The 27,578-nt window shown below is 42.8% G+C and overlaps 2 protein-coding genes across 2 annotated transcripts in view; both read right to left on the reverse strand.

The window, feature by feature from the left end:
* The window catches only part of XRN2 (5'-3' exoribonuclease 2), a 49,581-nt gene extending 37,948 nt beyond the window's left edge, over positions 1–11,633 (reverse strand). Inside the window, exons 1-9 of the mRNA XM_059828499.1 lie at positions 11,559–11,633; positions 4,747–4,874; positions 4,554–4,665; positions 3,265–3,376; positions 2,084–2,142; positions 1,915–2,004; positions 735–807; positions 582–632; positions 80–237 (exon numbers count right to left, since the gene is read on the reverse strand). Coding sequence (XP_059684482.1) covers positions 80–237; positions 582–632; positions 735–807; positions 1,915–2,004; positions 2,084–2,142; positions 3,265–3,376; positions 4,554–4,665; positions 4,747–4,874; positions 11,559–11,633 — 858 coding nt within the window. The remainder of the gene's footprint in view (positions 1–79; positions 238–581; positions 633–734; positions 808–1,914; positions 2,005–2,083; positions 2,143–3,264; positions 3,377–4,553; positions 4,666–4,746; positions 4,875–11,558) is intronic.
* Positions 11,634–16,714: 5,081 nt separating this feature from the next.
* Positions 16,715–27,578, reverse strand: part of KIZ (kizuna centrosomal protein) — a 51,560-nt gene continuing 40,696 nt past the window's right edge. The window contains exons 12-14 of the mRNA XM_059828455.1: positions 26,747–26,846; positions 18,758–18,801; positions 16,715–16,922 (exon numbers count right to left, since the gene is read on the reverse strand). Coding sequence (XP_059684438.1) covers positions 16,819–16,922; positions 18,758–18,801; positions 26,747–26,846 — 248 coding nt within the window. The 3' untranslated portion in view covers positions 16,715–16,818. The remainder of the gene's footprint in view (positions 16,923–18,757; positions 18,802–26,746; positions 26,847–27,578) is intronic.

Here is a 27,578-nt window from a genome sequence, read left to right on the forward strand (position 1 = left end):
AAGAACAATTTGAGGATCTCATTAAAACATAAGTTAGCTTATAGATGAAGAGAATTTCTAGAAATAGCAAAATTCTTACCTTGCCTTGTTTTTCTCTGGGCAAACCTTGGCAATCCTTAACCTCATGACCCATCTGGTTACAAAGAGCACATGGCTTGGGTTTATTTGGTTTAAACTCTTCCCTAATTATAGTGAAGTTTGGTTCATGTGTAGCTAACCCAAGCATAATCAGATCAGCTACCAATCAAAAGAGAAGAATAAAATATAGTGAAGGATAAACATTATTAAGCTTTTTTTAAAAAAGTTTAAAAGTAAAGTATATCATACCTTAAGCAAGCGTGAACACACAGATGTGCTTACCCCCAAATTACCCAGATAGTACAGCTAAGTGAAAGTCAGCCCTTCAGCTATGGACAATGCTAGATCTTTCCCCGTATATTACACAGAGCTTTCAAAAACTAACAAATACCCTGGGTTATTTACACAAATACAAGTGAAAGCCTAAAAACTACAGCCCAACTCAATCACAAAACAGCACAAGAAAGCTTAATAGGATATATTGCTAGCAAAAGAGAACTCACCATCAGCCCCACACAGACAATGATGAGTGTTTGGGTCATGGTTTGGTTGAGCTATACAAAAGAATATTACATTTAGTCAAAGTCACGTAAAATAAATTATTACAGACCATACCTTAATTTGAAACAAAACATTCACATTTATTTGAATTTTACCTCTTTGTCTTCTAATGTAATCCATGATTTTATGTTCCCCTTCACCAGGAGCACTAGCATCAGACAAAATAACCTACGAAACATTTAAATTATGTAAACAATTTATGCCGCCGCAGTAAAAAACCCCAACTTACGTAGTTCATATACTGAATACTGAATCTGACTTATGAATACTTGAAATTCTAATTTGTAGTTTCAACTAAAATATTATGATTCAAAATGAAATTATTTAAGAGTTTGGAACCAATGAATAGACGTTCATTTTTCTCTACTAGGATGAAGCTGACATATTGATTCAAATACCACTGAAATTATCACGGCATTAAGTAACATATTTGAAGTTTCCTGATAAATTATCAGGGCAATCGAAATATGCACTAGAGACCTAACAGATAAAGCAGACATATGTCCGCTTGCCTTTAGATCTTCTAAACTGGTAGATACACTGATACATTATCACATTATACACTTCCTTACGCTGATGTCCAGATGAGCATTAGCGTTTATAAAACTCATGTCTGACAGAGGGAATTAAACAGAGTCAACTGCCCTCTAATTAGACCCCTTTAACAGTCAACTTATGGAAAATAAAACAGACAGCTGCATCTGAGAAGACTGACTATTCTGCCCTCTTGTACAGAGCAAACACAGGATTGTCACAAACAAAACTCAGTGGTGGTGGAGTGGTTGAGGAACAGGAGGCGAGAATGTCAAAGTCCAGAAAGGCAAGACAGCCGATATGTATTATTTTCATTGCCTGTCATTTATTGTCACCCATCATTAGAATAACGGAGAAAATGCAGCCTACCTGAGGTAGCACACGAGTTAAAAAAAGAAATAGTGAAAAGAATACATATACAATGTATCTTGACACTTTTCTCCAAAAGAAGAAAAAGTATTCCTAAAACCCTGTCTCCCATTATATCAAATTGGGGCTTCTACTATCAAACCTTTTCATTGCTTTTAAATGAAATCAAAACAAACGGTGCTGTTAGATTGTGTTATTAGGAGGAAATGTATCTCTGAAGTCCCAGCAGAACTTGCAAGTTGGTCCATTATTAATAACAGCACAGTGCCAGAAGATGACACAAATCTGTTAAATTTGTACTCTTCAATCATATCTCAACCCAGCCTAATAGATCACCTTAATTTTCCTGAAGTATGAAACTGTGAAACTTACTGTCAAATTTTTCCACCCTGGGTCACTGTTCAAACGGTCAGCAATGTAATAGCGGAGACATTTAGCAAGATTGTCCATAAATTCAGTTCCCTAAAAAGTGACGGAAGAAAATAAATTAAACCTTCATTCAGACACTGGCAATTGCTGGTTAAAGTGCAAGATTACTTACCGGGGTAATACAGTTGCTGTCAAATCTCTCTTTCACTTCTTCTGGAGGAAGAATGCCACCTAGAGCAATAAAACCATTTAACAGAAGTAAATCAATATGGAACATTAAAAACATTTTTGCATGATAAAAACTCAGGTGGCTCCCCTAATAACAATTAACACTTACTGAAAGTTAGGGTTTTTTCCAAAAAAAAAAAGAAAACCACACACACACCAAAACTAAAACAGCTCTTACCATTATATTATCTCCATCATAAAATAAGGTATTTACAAACATTGTTACTTCAGAAAAGTGATTTCACTACCTATTCTGTCAAAAGACTGTGAAAGAAATCTCAAAGAAACTAAGCTTGCTAAACGAGATAAAACATTAGGAAATAATTATTTTCTTACATATTCTCCCCTATGTTTCCACTATCTATTCACTTGGGCTCACAAACAGGGTTACACCAACTTCTCTCATCTCTGAGCTTCATAAAGGGTCTTCATAGTCTAGAAATGCTACAGGAAGAAATGTTAAAAAAGTCTTTGTCCTCCCTTTTTAGTCTCTAACTAGGTTACACAATGGCCCTCTCACTTGGGCTACAGCATTCACTCCTCCTACACAGTCACCTGAATTAATTGCTCCAGCCCAGACAGCATGCTTCAGCTACACACACTCCTTTCACTCGAGTCGTGTCACTGTCACTCTTAGAAAGTTGCACTGACTTTGTTTCCTCACTGTTTAGTTTCCACTATCAAGTAACTACCCTTGCTCGCAGTTCATTATTCCTGTGCAGTAGTATTTTCATTTGATCTCTGCTTTTAAGCCTCAACTCTCCTTTCATCAAGCCCTACAAATTTGTATTTCCTTCCGTAAGAGTTTTGGTTAGTTTCCCACTACTACATTTATCCCTGCTCTTCTGTTCAATTTTTTTCTAAAGGAATTAAGAGCACTCAACACAAAATACATTTCAGGCAGGAGACAGAAGAAGAAAAAAGTGACATTTTGTTTTATCTTAGTTCTTAACTTTGGAAAACACAGATACGTTGTTCAGTACGCTTGCTATCCCCTCCTTCTCCTAGCAATGCACAGTCAAGTACCCACCGAGCAAGGCATCCCTTTTCTAACCCTTACTGAAGCATTCAAAACAAACAAGGTGACTCTGACTTGAAAAAACTCAGATATGGTCACAGTTCTACCTTTTGCCAGAATTTCTTGTCGTATTTTTTGCTTCTCTTCAGCAGCTTCCATGCCCTCCTTTGATGCTCTGAATCTTCTTGACCTCTGTTGATTCATTTTTGCACGTGGAGCCTAAAAAAAAAGTATCATAATGCTTGGTTCAGTTATTGCACCTGGACAATTGTTTCCTTTCTGGACAAATGTCTTGAAATTGGCCGGTCTGTAATTATACAGCCATTTAACAAGACATCAGTCTAAACTGTAACAGAGATTTCTGTTCTCCCTCCCTCGCGTCACCACTAGCTCTCACATGGCAGCACAGGGAGCTGGACACGTTTCTAAATAGGTCTCTTAAGCTCCTCCATGAGGTAAGCCAGCAGCATGCACAGCTGTACCCCCATCTCGGAAACGCACCATAATGCTCAAGGATTCAAAGTTTCCCTTGCAAAAGAAACGAAACTTACAGTGACGTATATCCGAGAAGCATTATTTACTACATACCATTTCCCCAACAAGAAACTCCTACAATTGTATTCATAACTTGTTTGAAAATAAAGAGACTACAGCAGACAGCAGTTAGCTATTACTTACAGCAGGTATGTTGGGGTTTTTAAAAGGATACATCAACATTTAGTTGAGATTACTTCTATATACACACATATGTTAGGAATTCCTGCATTTGAATTCAGGTTAAAAATCTTTTTACTTAACGGTACTCATTTTACCTTTGAGAAACTGAAAAGCCTAGAAAAACAGCCAAAGCTTAAGAGGCCTACCAGCAGTCTGCTAGGCCATTTTGGCATCCCTCAGTGAGACTACACAATCTGGATAGAAAAATATTCATTAAAGCAAAGTTACTAAGAAAAGGTGGTATCTTTCATTAGACCAGCTGATGTACCGAGGGGAGATAAGGAGCAGGTATCAGCACAATTCAGTCACTGCCCATTTTAAGTGCGTCTGCTTAAACGGTTTTCTGGTCTTCCCCAGCCTGCGGCATAAATTATTACTAAAGCCACAGAACAGAGGAACATAAGTAGTTACAGAGTGTTACTGTCTTACAGAAGTGTCCTGCTTTTCAGAAGCAAAGTTCAAACTGCAGTAGACTACATTAGCCAGCTCATATAATCCCGTGGACAACAAACCCCTTGAATACTCTTAATTACCGTCACCAAGATTAAATTAACAGTACATTTTACCTGTAGTTTTTCATTTTAGAAAACTATCTCCCAAAGGATCTTATGAGAGCAGATGGCATCTACCCTAATTTTACAAACAGCCATTACCAGGAACTAAATATATCAATACTTACTACTCCATCTATAGCCATGTAAAGAAGTCGCCTTGGTCTTACAATGTTGAAGATCCTGTCAATATACTCAAAAATTGCAACCATCATTTCATCTTCATTCTTGGGTGCTGGCCTAAAACACAGAGCATCCAATGTAACATCTGAAATGCTATCAATAAATCCTATTTGTAAAGAGACAAAAAAATTGCCTTACTTGTCTTCTGGATGTGTACAAGGGTGAATTATACCGTTCATATCCAAATACAGGTTATCAAACTCCACCTCATTAGGGTTAGGTTTGCTTGTATCAATTGGAGCCTTGATGCCATTGCACTCTTTAGCCTGTGAACATAGTTGAAACAAGTATTTCAGTACTTGATTAGAGAAGTTTCACAAATAACCAACAGAAGTATTAATGTACAGACTCATAAAAGTTTATTTTTTTCAAAGGCAGTAGGAAAAAAGATAGCAACAAGCTACCCACATAATTACCTGAAGATGCATGCTTACACTATTAAAATAGTGCTTTTTTTTTTTTTTAAGTGTTTATAAACTAGCACAAATAGAAGATACTATGATGAGTTACAGCAGAGCTGGTTCATTTCTGTTGATCGGCATGTATTATAAACAAGAAGTTTCATGCCCCATATTATTCAAGAAAGCAATTCCTTCTACTGCCAGGACCATACTGACTCCCTCAAAATTTAGCAAAGGGACTTCAAAGTTTATAATACAATGCTATAACCTTAACATGATAACCAAGAAGTATCAAAATCTTCGTACTTTAAACACTTAGTTACCCAGATCGACACATCCGAACAAACTTGCACCTCTGCCTTTTCTCACCACAATCCAATATTTAAGTCACACACACAACTAGGGGAGGCAGGGCAGTAAAAGTGATTCACCTACGGCTGATGGCATATTGGAGCCCAGCTGATGACATGACAAGCTTCCCAAAGTATATCAGCACATCCTGGTGAGCAAAGGACAACGAGATGTAACTAGAAAGAGGACTTTCCCCAGATTCCTCTACACAAAGGAAGGAGATCCCTTCAGATCCCACCAGCCAAATCTCCACTTTGGGTATACATGTATTACTTTTCTTGCTATCAAATGCACTGGGATGCTCAAACCCCTGGACTCTTCAACTCCTGCCTCTGAGGTTGTCTGTGAATATACCGGAAATGCTAAATAAAATCCAGTGCTTACCTTCCATTCTGCACATAAGTAAGCTCTTGACTCTAATGCTTCGCTTCCTCCATGTCAGTGCTTTTTCTACTGCCAGGCTGCTGCCTAATGAACATGAAACCCAGGCCACAGCACAGATGGTAAACTCCATGCTAAATTATAATCAACCTTAACCACCTATAGCCACCTATGCTCCTGTACTTCTTCAACATTCTTGGGCACTTACAACAAGCTATACAAGGTAAACCCAGAAGTACAAAGAAAAATCTCAGCTGAACTGGAAGTAATAAATAATCCCACATTATTTTGCATATGCTGTCATGTCAATGACAAGTAACTATCTAAGTGAAGAGAACAGTGTCTCTAATCAGCCCCAGAGCAGAGATCGGAGTTGGCACTATAATACCTACCTAAAAAGAAACTCATCCCCTTCTCTCAAGCAGTCAAAGAAAGCAGTTCTGAAACACTGGTGAGTGTTTCAAAGAGTGGCTCCTCTACAAAGTGGATTAGCAACCACGTTCAATTTTGTTTCCTCACCATATTACATATAAAACACTGAATTAAACACCAACAGTATCAGTGATGGAAGAGACATGAACCGATCAAGAAAAAGTCAAATGTATTTTCAGAGAAATTATGACTGGAAAGGGTTTTAACATATTACAAAGTTGGAATGAAGAGTACTCTTGAATAACCTGGCACAAAGCAAAGAAAAAAGTGAATGTCACGTTATTACGTAAAGGCTATGATCACATGATTACATGAGACAGGAGGGAAAAATGTGGTACTACAGGTCCTCTGATTCACGTGAAACTTATCAGTAGCTGTTGAACAAGCATCACGCACTTCCTCTGAACTTATATTTGCAGACCTGCTGCTTGATACTTTTTTAATGAGTTCCCCATATTTCTTATACAGAGCTCAAACAATCAGATTTAAAAGGAAAAACTCAGCGATTGTACCATCAACCAAAAATTTTCCTGCTAGGAGGAGCAATGGAACTAGCTGAACTTATCCCAGTCTTAAAAGGCAAAAATTAAAACCTCTAAAGTAAAGTAAGTCTTTATTTGGTATTTACATTTGTCGCAGTTATAGGTGTATGGAATTCTTTCAGGGCAATTTTGTGAAGTAATTTTTAAATAACTGAACACTAAGTCCCTCTATTTCACTTCTTTAAAACACGTGAAATTTCTGCTAATTCACACCTTTCTTACATATTCATCCAAACTAGTAAAATCCTGGCAGATGAAATCTCGACCACTGTTTGCTTCCTTTACTGAACTTTCTAGAACACACACACACAAAAATCACATGGTTTTGGCAGAAACTAGTTGTCAGGTGCAAACACTGTACTGTAGCTTGCAGTTCTAATAAAGTTACTGTGGGCAACCAAGACCAAGAAGAGTATTCATTCTGGTTTACATCAGATAACGGGATGAGAAGCTTGCCTTGTGTTCTACTTGATCTTTCATCAAACCTCTTGCCAGAGCTGACTGTGACTCTGAAGATATCAAAGGCTTAAATCTATGTGACATGGAAAATAAAACTGCCCCTGTCACAGATCTTATTTTCAGTCTTAAAGGTAAAGCAAAATAAGTATGATCTCTTTCAGATGGCTTTGAAAGCCATTCAGTTTTCATCTGCATACTGCTATGTCAGCAACTTTACCATTACATCCTCACAAACCTATCAGATTTTTAATGTAACAGCCTTGTAAACGGTTTAAGTATCTGGGAGTGATATCTCTTGTGATATAACTAAACGGTTCACTTTTAATCTATAGCCTCTTTTGAAACCATTGAAAATAGATCTTCAAATATGATACTTTAGTTGCAGCTTTATTAATTCATATGAATTTGATTAAGAATATTCTCTCCTGGATTTTACGTTATCTTCAAGATCTTCCTCTTATTCTTCCTGCTCAGCTTAAGAAGAAGATTAATCAGATTTAAGAAAAAGAAATAATCTAGCAAGGTAAGAGAACAAGGATCAACTTTTTAATATTTCAAAGAGACAAGCTACCGGGAGATACAAAATTTCTGATTAGAGAGATTTATAAGCAATCCTAAAATACACATAGAGCTGATTACATTGTGAGAGAAGTTTAAATTCATCTACAGTATGACAAACTACAGCTTCTCACTACTGTCCTAGTCCGCTCTCAAATTTATGACCATATTTTAATATAAAAAATTGTAATGAATATGATTTATCCATGTGCTGTCCTTACTGTAATTCCAACGTGCTCTCAAGTTGGAACAAAGCAACATGGATAAGGACATCAGGATCTGTTTAGTTATTTTATGTCATATTTTTCCTTTTAATAAAGAACATTTGCTATTACAAGCTCGGTTATTAAAAAAAAGACATACAATCACGAACTCAGTAAACCCAAGACTATATAAGCCTTTATTTTACCTGAACACTAGAGCAATTTAGATTAAATAAAGATTAATCTAAATGTTTACAAATGTGATGAAAAAGATAAGTCTTCTACTCTTAGAGAAAACTGTATTTAATTGTTATAGATTGTAGATATATTTGCTATTTAAATTGTGACTGCTTTTAAATAGACAGATCTTAAAGTATTATCCAGAAAACACTGGACAAGCTTGTAAGACAAAAACGTAAAACATCCCTTCACAGTAAAGACAAACCTGTAAAAGAATCTACTTTATATTGCCAAAACTCTACTTGCACCCTTTTGATCAGAAGAACACTGCTTCAAAACATCACAACTAAACTTCACCTCGTGGCTCTTTGCTGTTACTGAGTGCTGAGGCTATCTTGCCAGCATGGCCATAAACATGACAGATAACCGACAGAGCTGCTGTCTCCACAGTCTAACTACCACTGGAATGGATGTTCATACACGCAAGTCAACCTTGGACACAATGAAGGAAAGGGGGATTTGGTGAGTGAAAGGCTTGGATCGTACAGCCGGTTGTGACGCTGACTATAAGCAAAAGACCAAACTGTTCAACTTTGCAAGTTCCCCGCTTTGGTGAAAATGGGATAAAGCAAATCAACCGGTGTGAGTTGAAGACAACAGGTAGGATATGTGCACACACCTTTAGACATCAGTTCTCTGAAGATCCACAGCCCAGCTGGGAGAAGGCAAATGCCCTGTCAACAGTCGTGTGCCCAATATGTGTAGCTGGTAGAGACACATCGTTCTCCAATTCCACCCCAACACCTTTGCCACCCACTTTTCCCTGGCAGACGCGATCATGACACAGTGTCCCTGAAAGCCCTCTAAACTGAGGGTTACCCAGATCCTCAAAATAGATCAGAGACACAAAAAACCAAGAGTTTAGTAAAGCGACCAGAACAATCACTGCTAGCTGCCAACAGCTTATTCCAGAGCAAGCATTCATGAGTGGCTAATAAGCTATATTTGTAAAGCCACAAACCATCTCTTTCTACAATAGTTCCCCCAGGCAGACAAATCCTCAAATCTTATCTATCCACTGGAGTAAAAAATTCACTTCTTGCAGCTACAGGTAAAATAAACTTCATAAATAAGCTTCTTTCATGCTGAGAGAGGCGAACTGAAACCACAACGGTAATAAAAGCAAAAGAGTAACTCACAGTTTTAACTGCGCAACATTTGATTAATCCAAATCTATGATTCTGTTTCACAACCTGAATTTGAAACCCAAAAACACCCTGACTGTAACAAGAACTGAATACTAAAACTGATCTGCCCACCATTCACATACACTGAAATCTTGCTGAAGGCAGGCAGGTAATACATGCGGGCAAAAAAACCCCCAGTGTCAATACATAATTCAGTCACTTTACTCTCTTTTCCTTTATCTTCTCTACCTTGCCCACACATTTCTATCTCCTTCACAGCACAGTGTTTCCCAAATGTGAGGCGCGTCTCTCCCAGGGAAGGATAGGAGGTAGCAAAAAGGCAGAAGCCACAGCACATGCTCAGCAGCAGGGACATGAACTTGCAAAAACAGCATTACTAAGAAGAGCGGAACGCAGCTAGTACAACCTGACAGAAGATGATACAAATTATTTGGAAAAGCATACAGGAAAAACAGTTTGTGAAGCATGAACTCAAGAGTTTGTCTTCTCAGACAAACTTTGGCTAAGGTAGCCCTGAAGAGAATAATGTGCCGTGTTCACTGCACTGTAAAGCTACCACAGTGCAGCTGTTCAAATCCAATGCAAGCCTGTGCTGTCACTGAAGGGAGACACCCCAGTCCTCCCTGTCACCTTCCACCTCCTACCGCGTCCCTTAGGATTCACGTGGCTGCAGTGATGTACAGAAAGGAACCAGCCTAGTAAAAACATATAAACAAACATTATTTCAGCTGCATTACTTCCTAGAAAGGTCTCCCCAGATAACCACACAGACCTCAGTGCTGGTGCAAGAGAAAGAATAAACACAAACACAGAGACCAACCAGCTTAAAGCAACAACTAACCGTATCTACTAAAAGTTGTGGGTTAGTGAAGACCACCTGTGAAGGCCAGCAGCTAGGTTGGGACTAAGTCTTCACCAAAAAGCATCTTCTGTTGCTATGAAAAGCCAGATTTTAGAGGATGTCTTTGGAAAAAATCAGCTCCCTGTTTGGGCACGAGATATTTCTCCTATACTAGAAAATACCAGCAATGGGACAAAAAAAAGCTGAAGCTGTTCAAGGTTAAAGAATACAACTACAGACTTGCTTTAAGCCTGGGGTGCAAGCATGATATCCTGTGCTGGTAGATGTGGTGGATGCACTAAAAAAAAAAAAAAAAAAAAAAAAAAAAAAAAATCAAAGTATGAAGCTGCAGAAAGACTAATACATGAAAGAAAAGACTGACAAAAAAAACCCCAAACCTAAAAGTGATACAACTCATAAGTATTTAAATGCTATGAGAATGAGAGCCCAAGGGAAGCATATGACAATACAGACACCAAGATATCATTTTAATCTTACATAAAACCATGCAGCTACTAAGGACAGCGCAGTTCCTTCTCAAACATCTCACTCCTGCCCTCACCCTTGTGCTGGCACTGGCTTTCAGGAGCCCACATCCCGAGCAAGATCATGGAACTTGCAAACAGGGTGGTCTCACAGAGACAGATGAGTTTCCCGACCCACAAGTATTTTTAACCATTTACACTTGAATTTCCTTACTCTTTTCAAGACAGACAGCTTCACTTTTGTTTTCAACAAGTCCTAAAGCTTGCTTCAGCTTCTAATTTACAAAAAAGTTGTTGAAAAGCAAGGACTACAGAGAACATACACAGAAACAAAACAACAAACAGCAAAAAGTATCCCCACTACTCCCTATTCGCCATCAGTTTTGCCAAACACTTTCATAAAGCCTACTCTTTCTGCCCGAAGCAACACAACGGCAGAGGCCACCACGCCGGGAAGAGCTCGCATGTCCATCAGCCGGCTGAAAACTAAAAAATTGTGGGATAAACCCGATTCCAGGCTCCCAAAGCTCATTCCCCCACAAGCTACTGAACCGCTCACGCACCCGAGTGAAAACCAAGCAGGCGCGTTAACTTCTCCTCGACACCGGCCGCTTTCACCGAGATTAAAAAGCACACACCCCCAAACAAACAAACAACACCCCCCCCCCCCCCAACCAAAACAAAAACCCCAAAACCCCCTTGAAAAGGCACCCGGAGCGCCCAAGAAAGTGGGGCTGGAGGCAGCACAGTACGGGCAGGCGCTAAGGACCGGCAGGTAACGTTTCCCAAACTGCCCTGACCCCGGCCTCGGCCTCCCCCCTCTCCTTGAGCCCCGTGGAGTCTCGGGGCGGCCGTCGGAGGGCCCATCCCCGTCCCGGGACAGGAGGACCGGGGGGTGGCCCGCCTCACCTTCTCCTCCACGCAGTTGACGATGATGGAGGGGTACTTGCGGCTGAGCCAGCGGAAGAAGGCCGGGACTCCCATGGCGGGCCGTGGGGCGCGCGGAGCGGGGGCGGCCGGACCGCGGCTCTCGGCAGCGGCGGCGACGCCGGGCGAGGCGACGAGCAGCGCTTCCGGGGGCAGAGGGCAGCGCGGAGCACCATGGGGGAGCGCGCGCGCGCCCCCGCGGCGGCGACGGGGGGATGGTCACGTGATGCACAGGCGGCGGGACCGCCATCTTAGAGGCGGGCGCGCGGGAGTGCGCAGGCGCGGGGCTGAGGGCGCTATGGCGGTGTGAGGGGAGAGGTGGCGGGCCGCCGCCTGGGCTCGCCCCCGCCCTGCCGTGAGGGGCCCGCGGCGTCGCCTCGCCCCTAGATTTGTAGGGGAGCTCCTTGGGCACAGAGATGACAGTCTTAAGGCAGGCAGAAGGGAAAGGCCTGAGACCAGACTGATGTCTCAGGCAGCACCACATGCATCCTTGCACTCAGGCATGGCTCTGTGTGAAAACTTGCCTTCAATTAACAGAAAGCCTTGTTAAAAAAACAAAAAAAAGCTTGCCGATGTGGGGTGGTTTAGGCAGAAGAGAGATGACAAAAGTGCTTCAGGGCATGACTGCTCTGTCAAAGCTAATGCTGTGGGGCAGCTTTTAATTCCAGTAGGCCTGCCTCCACAGTAAGGGAATCGGGCCGAAGGGTGAGGGTCTGGAAGAGGCCTTTTCCCCTTCGGAAGGAGAGAGGAGGCTGTTGGCAGCGGTTTAAAAGGAGTATTGGGGCACTGGCAGGAGGGTGGAAGAGCAGCAGAAGCGAAGGGGACATGGCCAGAAGCAGCGAGTGTAAAATCACTTGGTGCGATCCGTGACAGTCGCAAAAGGCAGCATAAAGAAACCCCATCCCATCGCTTTGCCCATTGCATAAGCAAATACTACTAAGTTAGCCATTTGACGATGTTGAAATGGAATTAAATGTTCAGGTATTAAACAGGATTAACACAAGGAGGACACTCTGCTCTGCTGTGTCCTGTCACTATACACCAATTTCATTAGGAGGGCAGTGATGGGGGCAAGGACATGAAAAAGCAGCCTGGGAATCATTAACAAAAATAACAAAATCTCAGCAGTGCTTATTAAGTCAATGCCACTGATTTGGGGAGGGGAGAGGAACCTTGCTACCTTGCTAATTTGCTGTAGAACAAATTAACCCCATATTGTATTTCTCATTATTCTTAGCCTCACTTAGCTGTTGTTAAGCCATTTTCTGTTGTCACTCCTCTTAATAAAATCTGTGACTTGAATAAATTTCCCCAGCAACTTTGTATTGGCACCACATCTGTGGTATCAGCTAAAGATTGTCCTTTATCTGTTCCTTACAAAATGTACCCTGATTGAAGTTCCCTATTGTAGTGCTTCTCCTCCTGGAATTTGGTATCGAGTAAGACAGCTTAGTATTAACATTTTGTTTGTATTGATGGGCAATCAGTTGTTTTTCTGATAATGCTAAAGAAAACAGAAGACGGCGGCACTAGCAAATGCAAATGAAATATGATCATCTTATCTTATAATTACTTGCGTAAACAAGAGCTGAAAAAATTAATACTGCAACAAACATTTCCTTGAAAAGTCAATCTACATTTTGCTAAAAAAACAAAACAAAAACCAAGCCCTTACAAATATCCTAAAGCAAAACTCTTGCTGCAGAAACTTATGACCTGGCATCCTCAGTGAAGGAACGTGCCTGGTACTTGGTAGATGAAAGCACAGCTTTGCAAGAACAAGACAGGCAAGGCAGAGGCAGCTGAGCGGGAGGGCTGCTGTTGTGCCAGGTGTGCACCAGCCAACAGAAAAATACGGAGTCTTCTCATGTGCAAGAAGCAGTAGCAGAAGTCTGCCACTAGAGAAAAATAATCTCGTTGAAAACCAGCAGCAACAGTTTCTGCCAAACGTCCTATTTGGAGTGGGGATGAGCTCCTTTCTCAGTGCGACCTCCTCTCCTGGGAAGCGACCGCCAGCTCCATCGGCTTCCCCGCCAGTGGCCGAAGGCAGCAGCGGTTCTTCGCTCCCCGAGCTCTCCTGAGTACAGCCACCATGTCACGCTTCTCTCTGCAGGGTCTCGGAGTCAGGGCTGCGTGCCCACACAGACTCCATTTCGGCTCACCAGATAACAGCACTCATCCAGCGTTTTTCTATCAGCCCCAATGTGCTAACTTGTTTTTGTCAGCAGATGTACAGGGGCATGAGCCGAAGTTTCGTCACAACTGTGTGCGTGTGACATGCGAAAAAAGAACGTAGCACCAAGTTGTTGCACATACACAGCAGGAATACAGGAAGACTTTTCATTACAGTATTTTCCATAGATGAGTGGCATGCTGATTTAAATCTGTTAAGGCTGTATTGATTACAGTCGCCCTGTCAATCACCATCATCTGTCATCATCTTCGGGCTGCCAGTATGACAGCTGTGAAGGAGCAGACTAAAGTTGATTGGCAGAATGTTTTGCATCTAATGAGTCTGCGCGCAAGAAGAGTATAATAAATAATGCTCTGGAGGAACTCGGCTATCGCTTAAACACCAAAAGAGAGATACTGCCTTAGAAGAAGCTCCCAAAGCCATCTGTCATCTGTCATGAGTTGCACGTCTGTGGCTGAGCTGGACTGAGGGAACAGAAAGCACCAAAGACTGATGATGGGCGTCTTGTATCATGCAAGGAGATACAAAGTGGGCTGACATCAAGAACCCGGAATCACTCAGGAAGAGCTTAAAACTACAAAGACACCGCGGATTTGATGCAATGTCACTTAGCAGCGCAGGCTGCTAGAGAGACTTTTTCCAGATGAACCTTGGTCTGACATTCACTGGAAAATCACGTAGCAATAGACTGTCTGTGGTGTGACATACTGGTGAGCTTACATTTAGCAGATGGCTAGGACCATCAGGAATGAATTACTGCAGCTTAGGGATGATCAGAGAAAAGCAGCAAGGAGCAATGACCCAGGCACCAGCCCTCAGATGGTGGGTTCAGACATTGGTTCTGCTACAGGTCTCCTGGGTGACACTGAGCCTGCGGTACACAAAGGAAAATAAACCTCCAACATGCTGCTAGGAGAAGACTATTGAGGAGCCCCTAAACCTACCTGGTGGTCCACCAAGAGCAGCAGCATGACGGGTCCTATTGCCATCCCATGGCAGAATTTGTTTTCAAGTGTTACAGTTTGCAGGACGGTCCTGTGATTGCCCTCCGGGGCTTTGATATCCAAGCATCAACTGAGGTTGGCCATAGCAATGAAGAGTTGGGAGCTGTGCCACCCTATCCAGCAGCCTGGCACGGCTCACACCATCGTCTGGCACATGGGAATTCCTGCTTTGGGAAGCAGGGGACCTCCTGTGGTCCCATGGGCTGCCTTCTCCTCTCCTCCTCCTCTCCACGCACCTCCCATCCCTTGACCAACCTGCCCATCACATAGCACAGGGGCTTCTCCATGGGGCAGTGGTCCCACAGGACATGGGGAGCCAGCATGGTAAAAATTGGGAAGGGCAGAGGGATCTTTGCTGTTTTTCTGGCGGAGGCTGTATCAGCTAGCCAGCCTCTGAAGGGAGGGACTGCAGGAACCTTAACCCAAAATAGCCGGTGGTCGAATGGACACAGAAGCCCCGGCACAGTGGGGGAGGATGTTAAAGCCTTCAGCAAAGCCCAGCTTTAGTCCTTTAGTCTAGTCTGGCTGTTTCATATGACATCAGCCCTGGTCATATGCTCACCCAGCTCTGTCCTTCGTGCAGCTGATTTTCCAATTGTTGGAACATTCGATGCTGCAGCATTGCCAACGTCAGACTGAAAACCACGAGATTAAGCAAGCCAGCAGACATCTGTTCTAAGGGTTTCTTCTCATTTTCAAGCCCTCTGCGAGCCTTTATTTCATATTCTCCAGCGTGCCTCAGACTACACGCTCTTTTTATTAAATTCAATATTGTCACCATTTTAAAATTGTTTTTGATGGACTGGCCCCAAAGATTGGTGCCTGTATTCAAAGATGCAGTACTGCTTTGCAGTGGAGTTTAATTGGGGTGCTGGTTTTTGCTTTTGAACTTATTGTAATTATGAACAGATTTTATTTTTTTTTAGTATGTCCCCTGGTTTCTCCCTTCGAAAGAAAATCTCATGTTTAATGAACTTAATTTTAGATAAAAGGAATTAAAAGAAGAAAATTAAAAATGCATGAAGCTCCTAGAGTCATCCAATTACTGTGATGTCCATACAGCAATGCCAGCATGGATTTTACAAAGCACGTAAAAGCAGAAAATCACTGGGGCTCACCGCATGTAAATGCTGCTCTATTCCAAAATGCGCTGAATTAGAAATGTACATTTTATGCATTTCTTCTTCTTGATCTGTTGCAGAAGAAGATAAAGATCAAACATGCCAGCCTGCCCTGAGTAGCATATGTATGCATACCCAGAATCCTTGCTGTCTTTTTTCAAAACCACATCTAGCTCTGTAGTCAAAATACTAGAATACATACGAGCATCAGAAGAGGACGGTCTTTGCATTCACAGTGCAACAAAAGCAGTGGCCAGGGCAGGTGCAGGAAGCGGCACTACTGAGCAGCTTCCAGCAAAACAGAGACGAGGCTGATGTGGCCGTTAAATACTGCTGTTGATTCCAGAGCACTACTAATTGATGCCTCAGCGGTGACCTCCTGTCCATTGTTGCCACGCGGAAGGGTTACCTGTCACCCGGCTGCGTCCTGCACCTTTCCTGCCGGCACCGGGCGGGAGACACGCGCCGTGAGCCGGAGACTGACCGCAGACAAGCAGCGCCCAGCCCCACTAATGAAGAAATGGGACACTGTATGGAGGGACCCAGCAGCTTCCCTGAAGAGGGGGTTGTTTTATAGCCAGCCTCCACCACCCTCCGAGGTGATAATGCTCAAAGAGGGAGCACTGCGCTAGCATCTCAGAGCAAGTGGACATCTCAGGACGTATCTTCATTTATTCCCCAAAACCAAATATATCGCAAGAAGGCTCAGTTTCATGGGGCAGGATGGCCATCAGATCAGGAAAACACTTGGCAGTTAAGAGAATGCACACGTACAAGGAGGCTGTGTATAGTACTGAGTAATATTTATTTTGTATTTAAAGTTTCTTTGACTATAAAGTGACGAGCTGCACTTTAGACAGCGCCACTCTCAACATGTACAGGACGATATTGTTTATTTCTTCCCAAAAGCGAGCAGGGGAATCTTAATCGTAGAAGTCATCAAATTCGTCTGCTTCTGTGCTGTGAGTTTGTGGGCGCAAAGCAGCCTCAATCTCGGAGCTGCTGTCGTCAGATTCGCCCCAAAAAGCTGAGGGAGAGGAGAAAAAAGAAAGAATTATAAAATAAATGACATACACATGGAAAAGATGTCACAGACATGATCATTTTACAGGTCTCTGGAGGCAGACGGACACCATGGCTTACAAAGGTCAGAGTTTTGAAGACCGCAAGACCTAGGTGTGCGTTTCCGATACAGCGTGCTGTCAACATGTCGTGGTCTCTGGGAAGGGAGCTGCCGTGGCCAAACAGCGGGCTCATTCAGAGGTCCCACTTCATTGTGCCTCAAGGTAGCTTGAGAGAACATTGCCACTCCAAGCAATTCACTTGACCAGCTGCTGCCTGAATTACAGCTTTGTCTATTATGTTCCACTTTCTCCCTCTACTTGACCCTGCGGTGAAGTCACAGTTGGACCATGACATCACAGACTTGGCATAAAAATGGCAATGACGTCACAAATAAAAAAGGATCACTTTGTGATAGGCTCAAATACAGGCAAGACTGACTTCGAAGAACTGCATGGCTTTAACAAACAGCTCTGGGAATTAGCAAACAATTTCACTGAAATAAACAACCACATTTTAATTTGGAGTGCCTGAGAGATTCCTCAATAGGTAAAGTAATTTGACCCGCCAAAAAAAAGCAAAAAGCACAACACGTGGGGAAGCGTAAGTCAAGCCCACAGTCACAGAGCTGTGCTGTCTGCCTGTTCAGACCACTTCCAGAGGGCTGCTGCTTCTCCAAGGTCAGCGCAATAGCCGCAATGCCCCAAATGAGGCGTAGGACTCAGAAATAGGGACTCGGGCAGCAGGAGAGAGGAAAGCTGTCATACATACCTCATACAGAAATTCCAGCTCATGTTCAACTGAGGCACTGTTAATGCGTTCAATGCTTTTGATGGCACAAGCTATATAAACACCTTATCTACAAATGCAGCAGCTGCATCTTTCATCCTATATCCTTGGCCCCCTGGCCTGCAGGGCTGCGCTCAGCCGGGAACGTCAGAGCGGCGCCGGCCGCACCCTGCTCTCGCTCCCACACCGAACACCTGGGAAGAGGCTGAACACGCTGAAAGGCTCCAAAAAACAAAACTCCCCAGTGGAGAAGGAAAGGGGCTGGGCATGTGAGAGAGGCCTTTCAAATGGCGCCAAAACAGCCATCGTTTATGGCATCCCTACGTCAGCTCAGATGCCACACCTCTAAAATGTGTTCTGTACCGTTCAGGACAGCATAGCGCCTAAAGCTGAGCTCCAGGCAAAGAGCTCCCTGCTCCCAGCACTGACTTAGCTTATGGGAGGCTCCATCAGAGGTGACTTCAGACACTGGTGGTCCTTACGGTGGTTAAAAGAGAAAAATGAAATGCAGGGGACAATGAAAACACGCAGGGCCGAAACACCAATTTAAAAGAAAGCCTGCCTGCTCGTGGAAAAAAATGGTTCCAGATTTTTTGTTCCAGGTGCTCGGGCACCTTTGTGCGCCTGCCTAGTGTAACTGCAAACACACGTGCTGCTGCCCATCTGCTTCTGCAACCTGTATTTCACAGGGAAGATCAAGAAAACATCAGGTTTTTCCTTCTCTGGGTTTTCTTTTACCTGCTATTCCCTACTGTTTGATTTAAACCCTGAAGCAAAGATCGCTACTCCTTCCATGCTGTATGCCCTATGAAATGTGTCCTCTCTGGTCCAGAATTTGTCATCGTCAACTATTTGCTGGCTCCTGTGTTGAGGCAGGGAAATTCCATGCTTTCCCATCTCCTTATGCCCATATTTTACACAGTTCTATAGTGTTGTCCTTAGAGGTTTTCTACAATATAAATTACACTTAGAAAAACATCGATTTTAAGTAGCATAACATTGGTTTCTTACCTTTGGATTTTATAGCAGTTACCATTCCCTTCCTGGTTTCAGTCCTGTAAAAGAGAAGGGTTTCAAATAATCAGCACAATGTCACAAAATTAAAAGAATGTAAGTCGACTTTTTAAAAAAAAAAAAACAAAACCTGTGAGGTGGTTTGAACAAAACCAAAACAGTAACTTCTGTAACTACTTTTTTTTTTTTTCCAATAACTATTTTATCAAGGGTTTCTTCACCTTTCTGTCTTCTAAAAGGTGGAGAAATTAACATGCAGCAGGGACATCGGTCCAGATGTTCAGGCAGCGTGAACTGGAGTCATTCCTTGGTAACAGCGCCGGTTTACACCAGTAGTGAATTAAGGGTGCAAAGGATCAGAGCTCCATCTATCTTTCGCAGCCTTGCAGATAATGCAAAGAAAGTAAAGAAAAAATCCAAACAAAAATAAAAGCACCCCCCCCGACACTCACTGAACTTCCTCATTCCCCTTCCTGCCAGCTACTCCTGCAGCCCAGCTCCCGGGTTCCCATAGCACCATCCAGGCCCCATGTAAATGGGCAATCTCCCGGCTGCCTTTGATCTACCTTGATGTATATGCAGTTGCGACTCTGTTCTATTAAATGACCGCTCTTGTGTCTAGAGCATCACAGGCCCTTTTGAATCTCTCAAACAAGCTGCGATCATTTTGATCTTTTGTGTGTAGCGTGTGTATTGTGTTGGTGCTGTGAAATAATCACACAGGGGCAACGATGTAGGAGAATTAACTGTTATATTAACAATCCTGCAATAAGCTCTAAAAATAAAGCTTCAGCTGATTTTAATAAGGAAGATCAAATAGGAGATACTTGTGACATTACTGTGCGAACTAGTAAAATATAAGCACACGTCAAGCTGCTGTTGGAAGCTGTTGCCACAGTCAAAACAGGACGCAATCAGCTGTCAAAAATTTCATACAATTTGCTGCATTTCATTTAAAGACATGGCAGTAATATATAATTGATTAAAGCAGGGAGTTAAAAATATTCTAACTACTATTGTGGAGGCATTTGTGAAGGAGGTACAAAAAAAAAAGAGAGCTGATTCATTGCTTGTCTTATACCACTGTATTCAGTAAGAATTTGGGATTGCAGCTGGAAAGCTGAACTTAAAGCAGGGGGAAGTTTCAATACATTACAGCTACCTATGTTACAGAATCTTTTAAATAAGAGAAAGCGCATACTGTTTAAATCATATTCCTTTTCTACAAGCTGTGAATGCCGTTAGCACACAGCCTCCCTCTTTGCAGATATACAAAAATTCCCAGAAATAGAATATTATACATAGCCAAAGTTCAACCAAGATACCAAACTGGGGCTTAAGTACTAGTAACAAGTAACACTACTAGTAGAGTATTATCAGTGACATAACTAATTAACTTACATAATAAGTAAAAAACTTTAAAATGTTAGCCTTCAAATGTTTACCTGACGTTTTGTTAGCATGCCATCCAAACGCCCTTCCGTTTTATTCAGTCAAACCCTACGCTACACCACACTTCAACTTCTCGTTCAAATACATTTACTCAACAGTATTTCCAGCAAGTATTTTAAGTCAGAGTCTCTGGGTTGAGTCCTGCAATATGCTGAACGCCCTTAACTCTTGTTCACTTTGGTGAGATTTCATGACCCTCAGCATCTCCCAGGAGGTGCTCCACGTATCCCAGGCTTAGCCCATAAAAATGTGCTCAAGAGGCTGCAACTCTGGCGGCTGCATCGTTTTTCCCCTGGGTGTAGAGCGAGAAACCACTTGTTGCTGAGCTACAGATCGAGAGGTGACTTCTGTGGCAGACTGCACAAGAACCATTTTATCTTCAAGTAGTTCAGTAAAACAAGATCAGGCAGCTGGCAGCTACTGCTTCCACTGCCTGCTGCTTTGCCTCCCCTTGCCTAGAAGGGAGGCGTACGGTTGCGTTATTCAGCCATGCTCGGAGGTCCCTAGAAGTGATTTTTTGCTCCACTTCTCTCTGCGGTTCAGGCCCGGATCAAACACAAGAGGGTTGGTCATCTGGGCCCACAGCCTCTGCCGTGTTGAGGACCACCACACACAACATGGAGCGCAGGACCACCAGTGGAAGACTGCCCGCATCTCGTGCAGCTTGGTCCTCTTAAACAACTCAAAGCACCGCGAGGTGCTCCAGGTCTGGCTGAAGGCCAGCAGTCTCACGGAGAAGTCACGGTGGACAAGGACCACCATGGCTGTAGGAAGGTTTGGAAACCTTCCCTCTTCTACCCCAGCTTCCCATGAAGAAAAAGGTCAACGCTGACCGGAGAGGGGGGAAGACAGATGTTTGTGTTCTACCAAAACCCATCCATTTGTTGGGGTTCATCCTCCCGGGGCTAATCCACCACGCCCAAGAGTAGGATTCACCCCCAAACCAGCACAGATCTGGGACACTGCACCCCAGGAGCTGGGCGTTAGTGTGAGACAGCAGTCCATAAAGAGAGAGACGAGGAACAGGGCGTCAGCAAAGGCTTGGCATGAAAGCTGTCAGCACACAGAGGAACGCCTGGGGAGATAGGGAAAATGGAGCTAGGACATCAGAAAGGCCAGATTGGAAATCGCAGCTCCGCCAAACCGAGCCTGCAAAATGCTGCAAGATAGCCTTCTAACAGGGAACAAAATTCTTGAATTGTCTGAAGTGTTAGTTAGTCAAGGCTGGTAAGATGCAAGAAGACCTCTACGTTGCAAAACATTCGTATTCAGACATCGGCAAATTCAATCATGAAAGTTATCGTCTGGTATACTGAGCACACAATAACCACACAGACCTCCGCAGAGAAATTTTAGGAGTATAAATGAAGTAAGGCCAGTTTCACTGCCTCAACTAATCCCCCGTCGTGACCCTTCGATATCCATTTACACATTTGCTTCTTCCCTAAAATAATTCCAAACTGAACCCAGGCTCTAACAAAGAAAAAACCCAAACCAGTTTAACTTCAAAGGGCCTTTTAATCTCCCCTTTACTCTGATGGAACAGGCTTTTTGTATTGAAGATGCTGCAAGAATAAGAAATGAAAAAGCTCTGAGAAAATATTTTTCCCTCTGTAAAGAAAATTAATATTAAGAGGAAAATACCAGACTAACAAGAGCAAAGTTAATAGAGGTGGCTCACTGAAAAACAGCAGAAAATGGTTCCTTTAGCCTGAGTATCTTTTTGGTATAGCACCTGTTGAACCTCTATGTTTTAGTGTCAAGTGAAAAAAAGACACCCAAATGCCCAAATGCCAAGGAGGAAAGAAAAAAGACACCCAGTTGCCAAAAAAAAAAAAAAAAGACAGAAAGAAAACTACCCAAGCATCAAGGAAAAATTAAACCAACAAACCACCAAAAAACACCCGGGCGCCAAGAGAAAAAACCACCACCCAAATGCCAGGTTTTATCAGAAAAACAAACAAAACGCAGAGTGCAGCAGTCTCGGGAGCAGTGATACTCCGGCTAATCTTGTCAGAGGCTCGAAACCTGCGCGCCTCCGTCCCACACGCGCACGGTGAGGCAGCACGCCACCGAAAACAAATCGAGCCTTTCTTTCTGGCAGGGTGGTGCTCATTAACCCTCAGCGAGAGATGCAATGAAGCTTCTCCCCAGCAATACGTGAGGATGCGGAGTTGTGGACCCATCTTTAAAAAGCATTTTTCGAAAACGTCTAAGCCTCGTGGCGGTAAGCGAGGCAGGCTGCTGAGCGGCAGTGCCTCCCCTGTGGCAGTCTCAGCCGGGTATCCCCTGCGGTCGCACACTTTCCTGCCAGCTCCTGCAGAAGCCTGACGGCTCTGTCATTTTCTGCTGGTCGTTTGCTAGAAATTTGGCATCACAGAAGTATTCCCTGCCCTGGAAAGTCAGTGTGAACTGGAAAAAAAAAAAAATCCATTCATCACCCCAGAATTAGAGTAATAATATTGAATTTAAGCAATTACACTACAAATAGGATGACCTTTATTTTAGGATGCAAAGATCTATATCGAGCTACATTTAAGACCATTCTCTGTTTAGATATAGCAGGCTGAAGAAAAAAAAATACTCTTGCCTAGAGAAACCGCTAACACAAAGACTGCATCACAGCGCTGTGATGTCATCACAGCTGCGATGAAGCTGTGTCGGAAGAGCACAGGGCATCGCCACAAAAATAAACTCCGTTTCCTCTGTACTACAAAGACAATGGATTTAGGTAGATGTTGTTGCCTCTCCCCACAACCATCCCTCAGCAACATCCGTAGAGCAGCACGACTACAACGTTCCTGTCTCTGCGACAGCTGGATGTTAAGATGCAGGAAACAAAGCTCACAGAAATATCTGTAACATCAGAAAAACGTGCTTGAATTTGCAGCCAGCTGCTTACAGAAGCGGCTTGACAACTGAATGCACGGCAGGGCTACGAAACAGTTGGACCGGGGCTGGTTTCTGGGTGCCTCGCAGGAGCCTGGGAACACGCTCTGCCCCATTCCCTGGATTTCCCGGGAAACGCGTCTCCCGCCGGCCGCCAGCCCCAAGCCCTGGGAGTCGGTCCGTGCCCCCATCAGCCAGGCAGCGTCGGGGCCGGTTTTGGGGGGCAGGCGCGGAGGCCGAGTGCCCCCCCACGGCCGGCCCACCTGGGCCTGCAGCGCAGCGGCAGCGGGTCCGCCGGGGACTATCGCCCCCGAGAATAATTAAGAGGATGAATTATAATCTGCCAACTTTTATTTGCATGTCGTTACATCTGTGTTTGGTAAAGGCGGCCTCCGACTGGAAACCAGCCTTCAGAGACCAGACCGGATTACTTCCAGAAGACAGATTAATCGAAGTTTAAAATACTTCACGCCGTGTTTATGTCCTGACAAATGAAAATTGTTGTTTGGGTCTCAGTCAATAATGCATCTTTAATCTCCAGATTATTTTGAAACGAGACAGTGCAAACAAGTCAAAGAAAAATAAACTGCTTGCTTCAAAAACTGGGAGTTACCCAGAAAGCTAGTGACCTCCACTGGCTGCATCCATCGCTACAGGACCGTGAAATGCCACACACATCGCCTGCTGCCCGCTCTGGCGGAGAGAGTCCGTCCTGGCTTCTGATACCTTTTCCCCCCGAGTAATTGTATAATTTAACACGCTCTTTTCCGCCGCAGAACCCCAACTCTTCAAATGCAACTTGCATCTCTGTGCGTGTAAACATCCCCTCGGTAAAGCAGGTGAAGCCAGGAAAAAGTAGTTTTCTAGCTAAAGGTAGAGCAGGACAGTATTTGCGGGAGGGAGAAGAGGAAGCTCTGGCATGCACCTCCGAACAAAAGGGAACAAGTGGTCTTTACTCGGAGAGCAGCTTCCTATTAAGACTCACTCCTTCGTACATTATGCCTTTCATCCCCACTCAACCACAAAATGATTTTGCTGTAGGAAGTACAATGGCAGAAAAAGATTTACATTGAAAGAATCTTTAATAATAAACTGTTGCAGATCTGCCTACTTCCCCGTGATTTATAATACAATAAACATGGGATTCTATTAAGTCTCATGCACTGAAGACATGCACTGAAAAACCGAATATGAAAGCCCTCAATTCTTCCCGGCTCCAGTACCATAATAGTGAAATGAGCATGTATAAATGTGCTAAGAGTATCTCTTTGCATCTTTTATAGCTTGTGTGTATTAATCTGTAAAGCTTATTAAGAAAGTCATTGCTATGCAAAGCAGCACCCAATCTCTTTCTCTCGCTTTTCAACAGCGCGCAGTGTTTAGCCAATAGCACCGGTCCCCTGCCCCTCATTCGGCATTCATAACATGCAACATTTGCACAATGTATCTCTCAAAGGCTGCTGAATAGAAAGCCTTAATACTCATGTAAACAACTGCAAACCAATTACTTAATGAATCAGGCCCACACATAATGAGGTGCCAGACAAAGAGCTATAAATGCATTTTTGCGCCCGAGCCTCTGCTTTAAAGTAAAATCCCTCAGCTGTAGTTTGGGCTTAACTGGCACATCATAATTATTGTCTGGAGGACATCAGAGGAAGCCATTTTTTTTATTTAGGTCCAGCAGGGTCCTTTGCGAGGTCACTCATCAGCTCAGTGACAAAACGGAGCAAAGAAGAATTTATAAAAAGTACCACAGCAGTGCTACACAGTTATGTTTATTCTCAAGTAGTGGGTTTCGAGACCACTTGTAAAAGCAATAAAGCCCGAGAAGTGACTGCAGTAAGTGGAGCGCTTCAATGCGAGCGGCGAAGAAACTGCACTGCGTCCTGGCCGCAAGCAAGCGGCCAGCCGGCCTTTCCATTTCTCCGTCTTCCTCGCTGCTTTTGCCGCTCTCCATCTTTGCGGAGCGAGGCCAAGTGCCCAAAAGCAAGGGCTGTTAAACAACTTCGTGTTTAGAAGGCTGCATTCTTTTTGACTCATTTAGAAAAACTAACTTTAAGCCGTTGTAAGAGATTATTTTCTTTTAAAGCAGCATCATCATGTATCATTGCACAAAATGCGCTTGCCTCTCAGCACTAGAAGGCATGAAATTATAGGGCAGAGTGAATTATTTTAAAATCTATCACAAATAAGAATTGGAAAAAAAACAGCAAAAAAAAAGTATGCCATATGAACAGCATCTGAAAAACGCAGAAGTCGCCAAACGCATTATTAGCGAGCAGTGCAACATCCAACGGGAAAAGCTTGGAGACTTTTTTTTAAGAAAAAAAAATTAGTTCATTTTAAATTATACATATTTTATTCAGATGCTTAGCAGTGATCCTGTAAGCAAGTTCTTTAGGGCCCGATCCTTCTCTTCCTCCTGTCCTGAATGACTAAAATTTAGCATTTAAAAATTCATCTATAGGAGCATTAGGTTGTATGGTTTGAAACCTCAAACAAAGTTTCAGAAAATTTAAAAAGAAGAAAAAGAAAAAAGAAAAAAGAGTTTGAACATAAGACTATAAGACTTAATCCTAAACAAAAGCGTGAATGCCATTCATCGATATTGTATTACAGCTTGTATTTACTGTACTCGAAGAATTACAGAAATACTGTGATTTTAACACAAAATGCAGAACACTTGCAAAATTGGAACTGACCTCATCAATAACAGCATAAAAAAAAAGCTACAGAAAGACGCCGTATAAACAGGAGTTAAAAAATTATGAAAATGCTTTAAAGTCTCTTCCCGAGTGCTGCTGACGGCAGTTTTCAGACCAGGAGCTGCGCAGCAGCAGCACCCACTTGCCGGGCTGTTGCAGTAAGAGCAGATAGGGATCTAAAGCCCAGCCAGTATTTCATGAGATGGCTGTGTTACAGCCTATTTTCTGCCACTTCTTGACGACTAATTTGATTGCTGCTGTTTGATTACTGTTACATGCCAATGAAGAATACAAGGAACATCCAACAGAACTGCTCAGGGACCCAAAGGGAACTGCTGCAGTTTAAAAAAACACCACCACACACCAACTTTTTTCTCTTTTTTTTTTTTTTAAAAAAAAGAACAAACTGCGCCCTTTAGGTATATGTAAGGCCATTAATTAAATATACTCTATTTGAAAGCAAGAAAGGCATGCTATAAATACCCCGGTATCAAATACAACCCCCCCCCCCCAAACCCCGAGCCCATGACAGGCGTTATCCAGTCACAGCTAGTTTACTTCTCGGATATATGGAGAAGAAACCCACCACTTTATTTCTTGAAGACTTTATGTTTTATGTCTGCCCCTCTCCTGACAACTCCTATTGTCTGGCCCCTGAGTAGCCCTACTGAGAGCAGCTGTACACGCTAATTTGTGGTTCACTGAGATGTCAATTGAGTCTTAAAATGAGAAAACAACAGCTGCAAAACAATACTTGGCTTTGGCACAAATATTTTCTAAGGTGTACCAATAAGATGGTTTATTAGATAAACGTAAACACGAACCTTAACCCTAGACCATGTGAAAAAAAGAAAATAATCAGAGCTTCAGTAATTTTCTGTCAGTGTTTCTCATTCTACAGAAGCGTTTCAGATGTTAAAGGATTTAACAGCTTTACCTTGAGAAGGGAGGACTTCTTTCATTCGATGAAGAACTAGTTTCCGAACGCGTTTCTTGGCTTGCTTTTGCTTTGAAACTGTTGTCACCACTATCCCAACCTGTTAAGTAAAAACATGAAATACAAATTTCCAAATAATAATGGCTGGACTTTACAACAGCGTGCAGTCCCTAGCAGCACCACACTTATTTTCACGCAGATGCGCGTAACGGCCACGCTCTTGGTTTGATGACGAAGTCTAGAGGACTGCGTACCACGCAGTTATGGTATCTGCCTCAATGTTGTTTGCTCACAGTTAGGTGGAAATTAGTTAAAAACACAAGAAAACAAGATTCCCCTGCAATCAATCAAGTTATCTGGTGACGATTTCTTGTGAATACTGAAATTTTTGCACATTTTGCCTCATTTTAGAAAAAAAGAGCAAACACTGAGATTCTTTTAAGAGCTGTATTGCATCATGGCAACTTTAAGCAAAACTTAAAGGATTTCTGGGGTCTTTTTACTCTTTTTTGTTTGTTTTCCATCCCTGCATTCTCATTTACTTTAATCAGGAAGCAAGGTTATTTTTATTCTCCTTCCCCTTAAATGTAGATTATTCTGGATAGTTACAGTTCTCTTAAATAATATCTGAAACATCAGTATTTTTAATTGTTCTCTTGAACTAGAGCTGCGTTTGGGAGACCAGATCTTGGGATTTTTATGACTTAAACAGCCAAACACCCAACTATTTCAAAACCTTTATCCACGCTTTCCTTTCTTTCCTTTCTCCCTGCTCTGTGTATCTCATTTCCATTCTGTAGAGATTGATTTAAAAAAAAAAAAAAAAAAAAGA

Source organism: Gavia stellata, chromosome 23 (genome assembly GCF_030936135.1).
Source record: "Gavia stellata isolate bGavSte3 chromosome 23, bGavSte3.hap2, whole genome shotgun sequence".
NCBI classification, from domain to species: domain Eukaryota; kingdom Metazoa; phylum Chordata; class Aves; order Gaviiformes; family Gaviidae; genus Gavia; species Gavia stellata.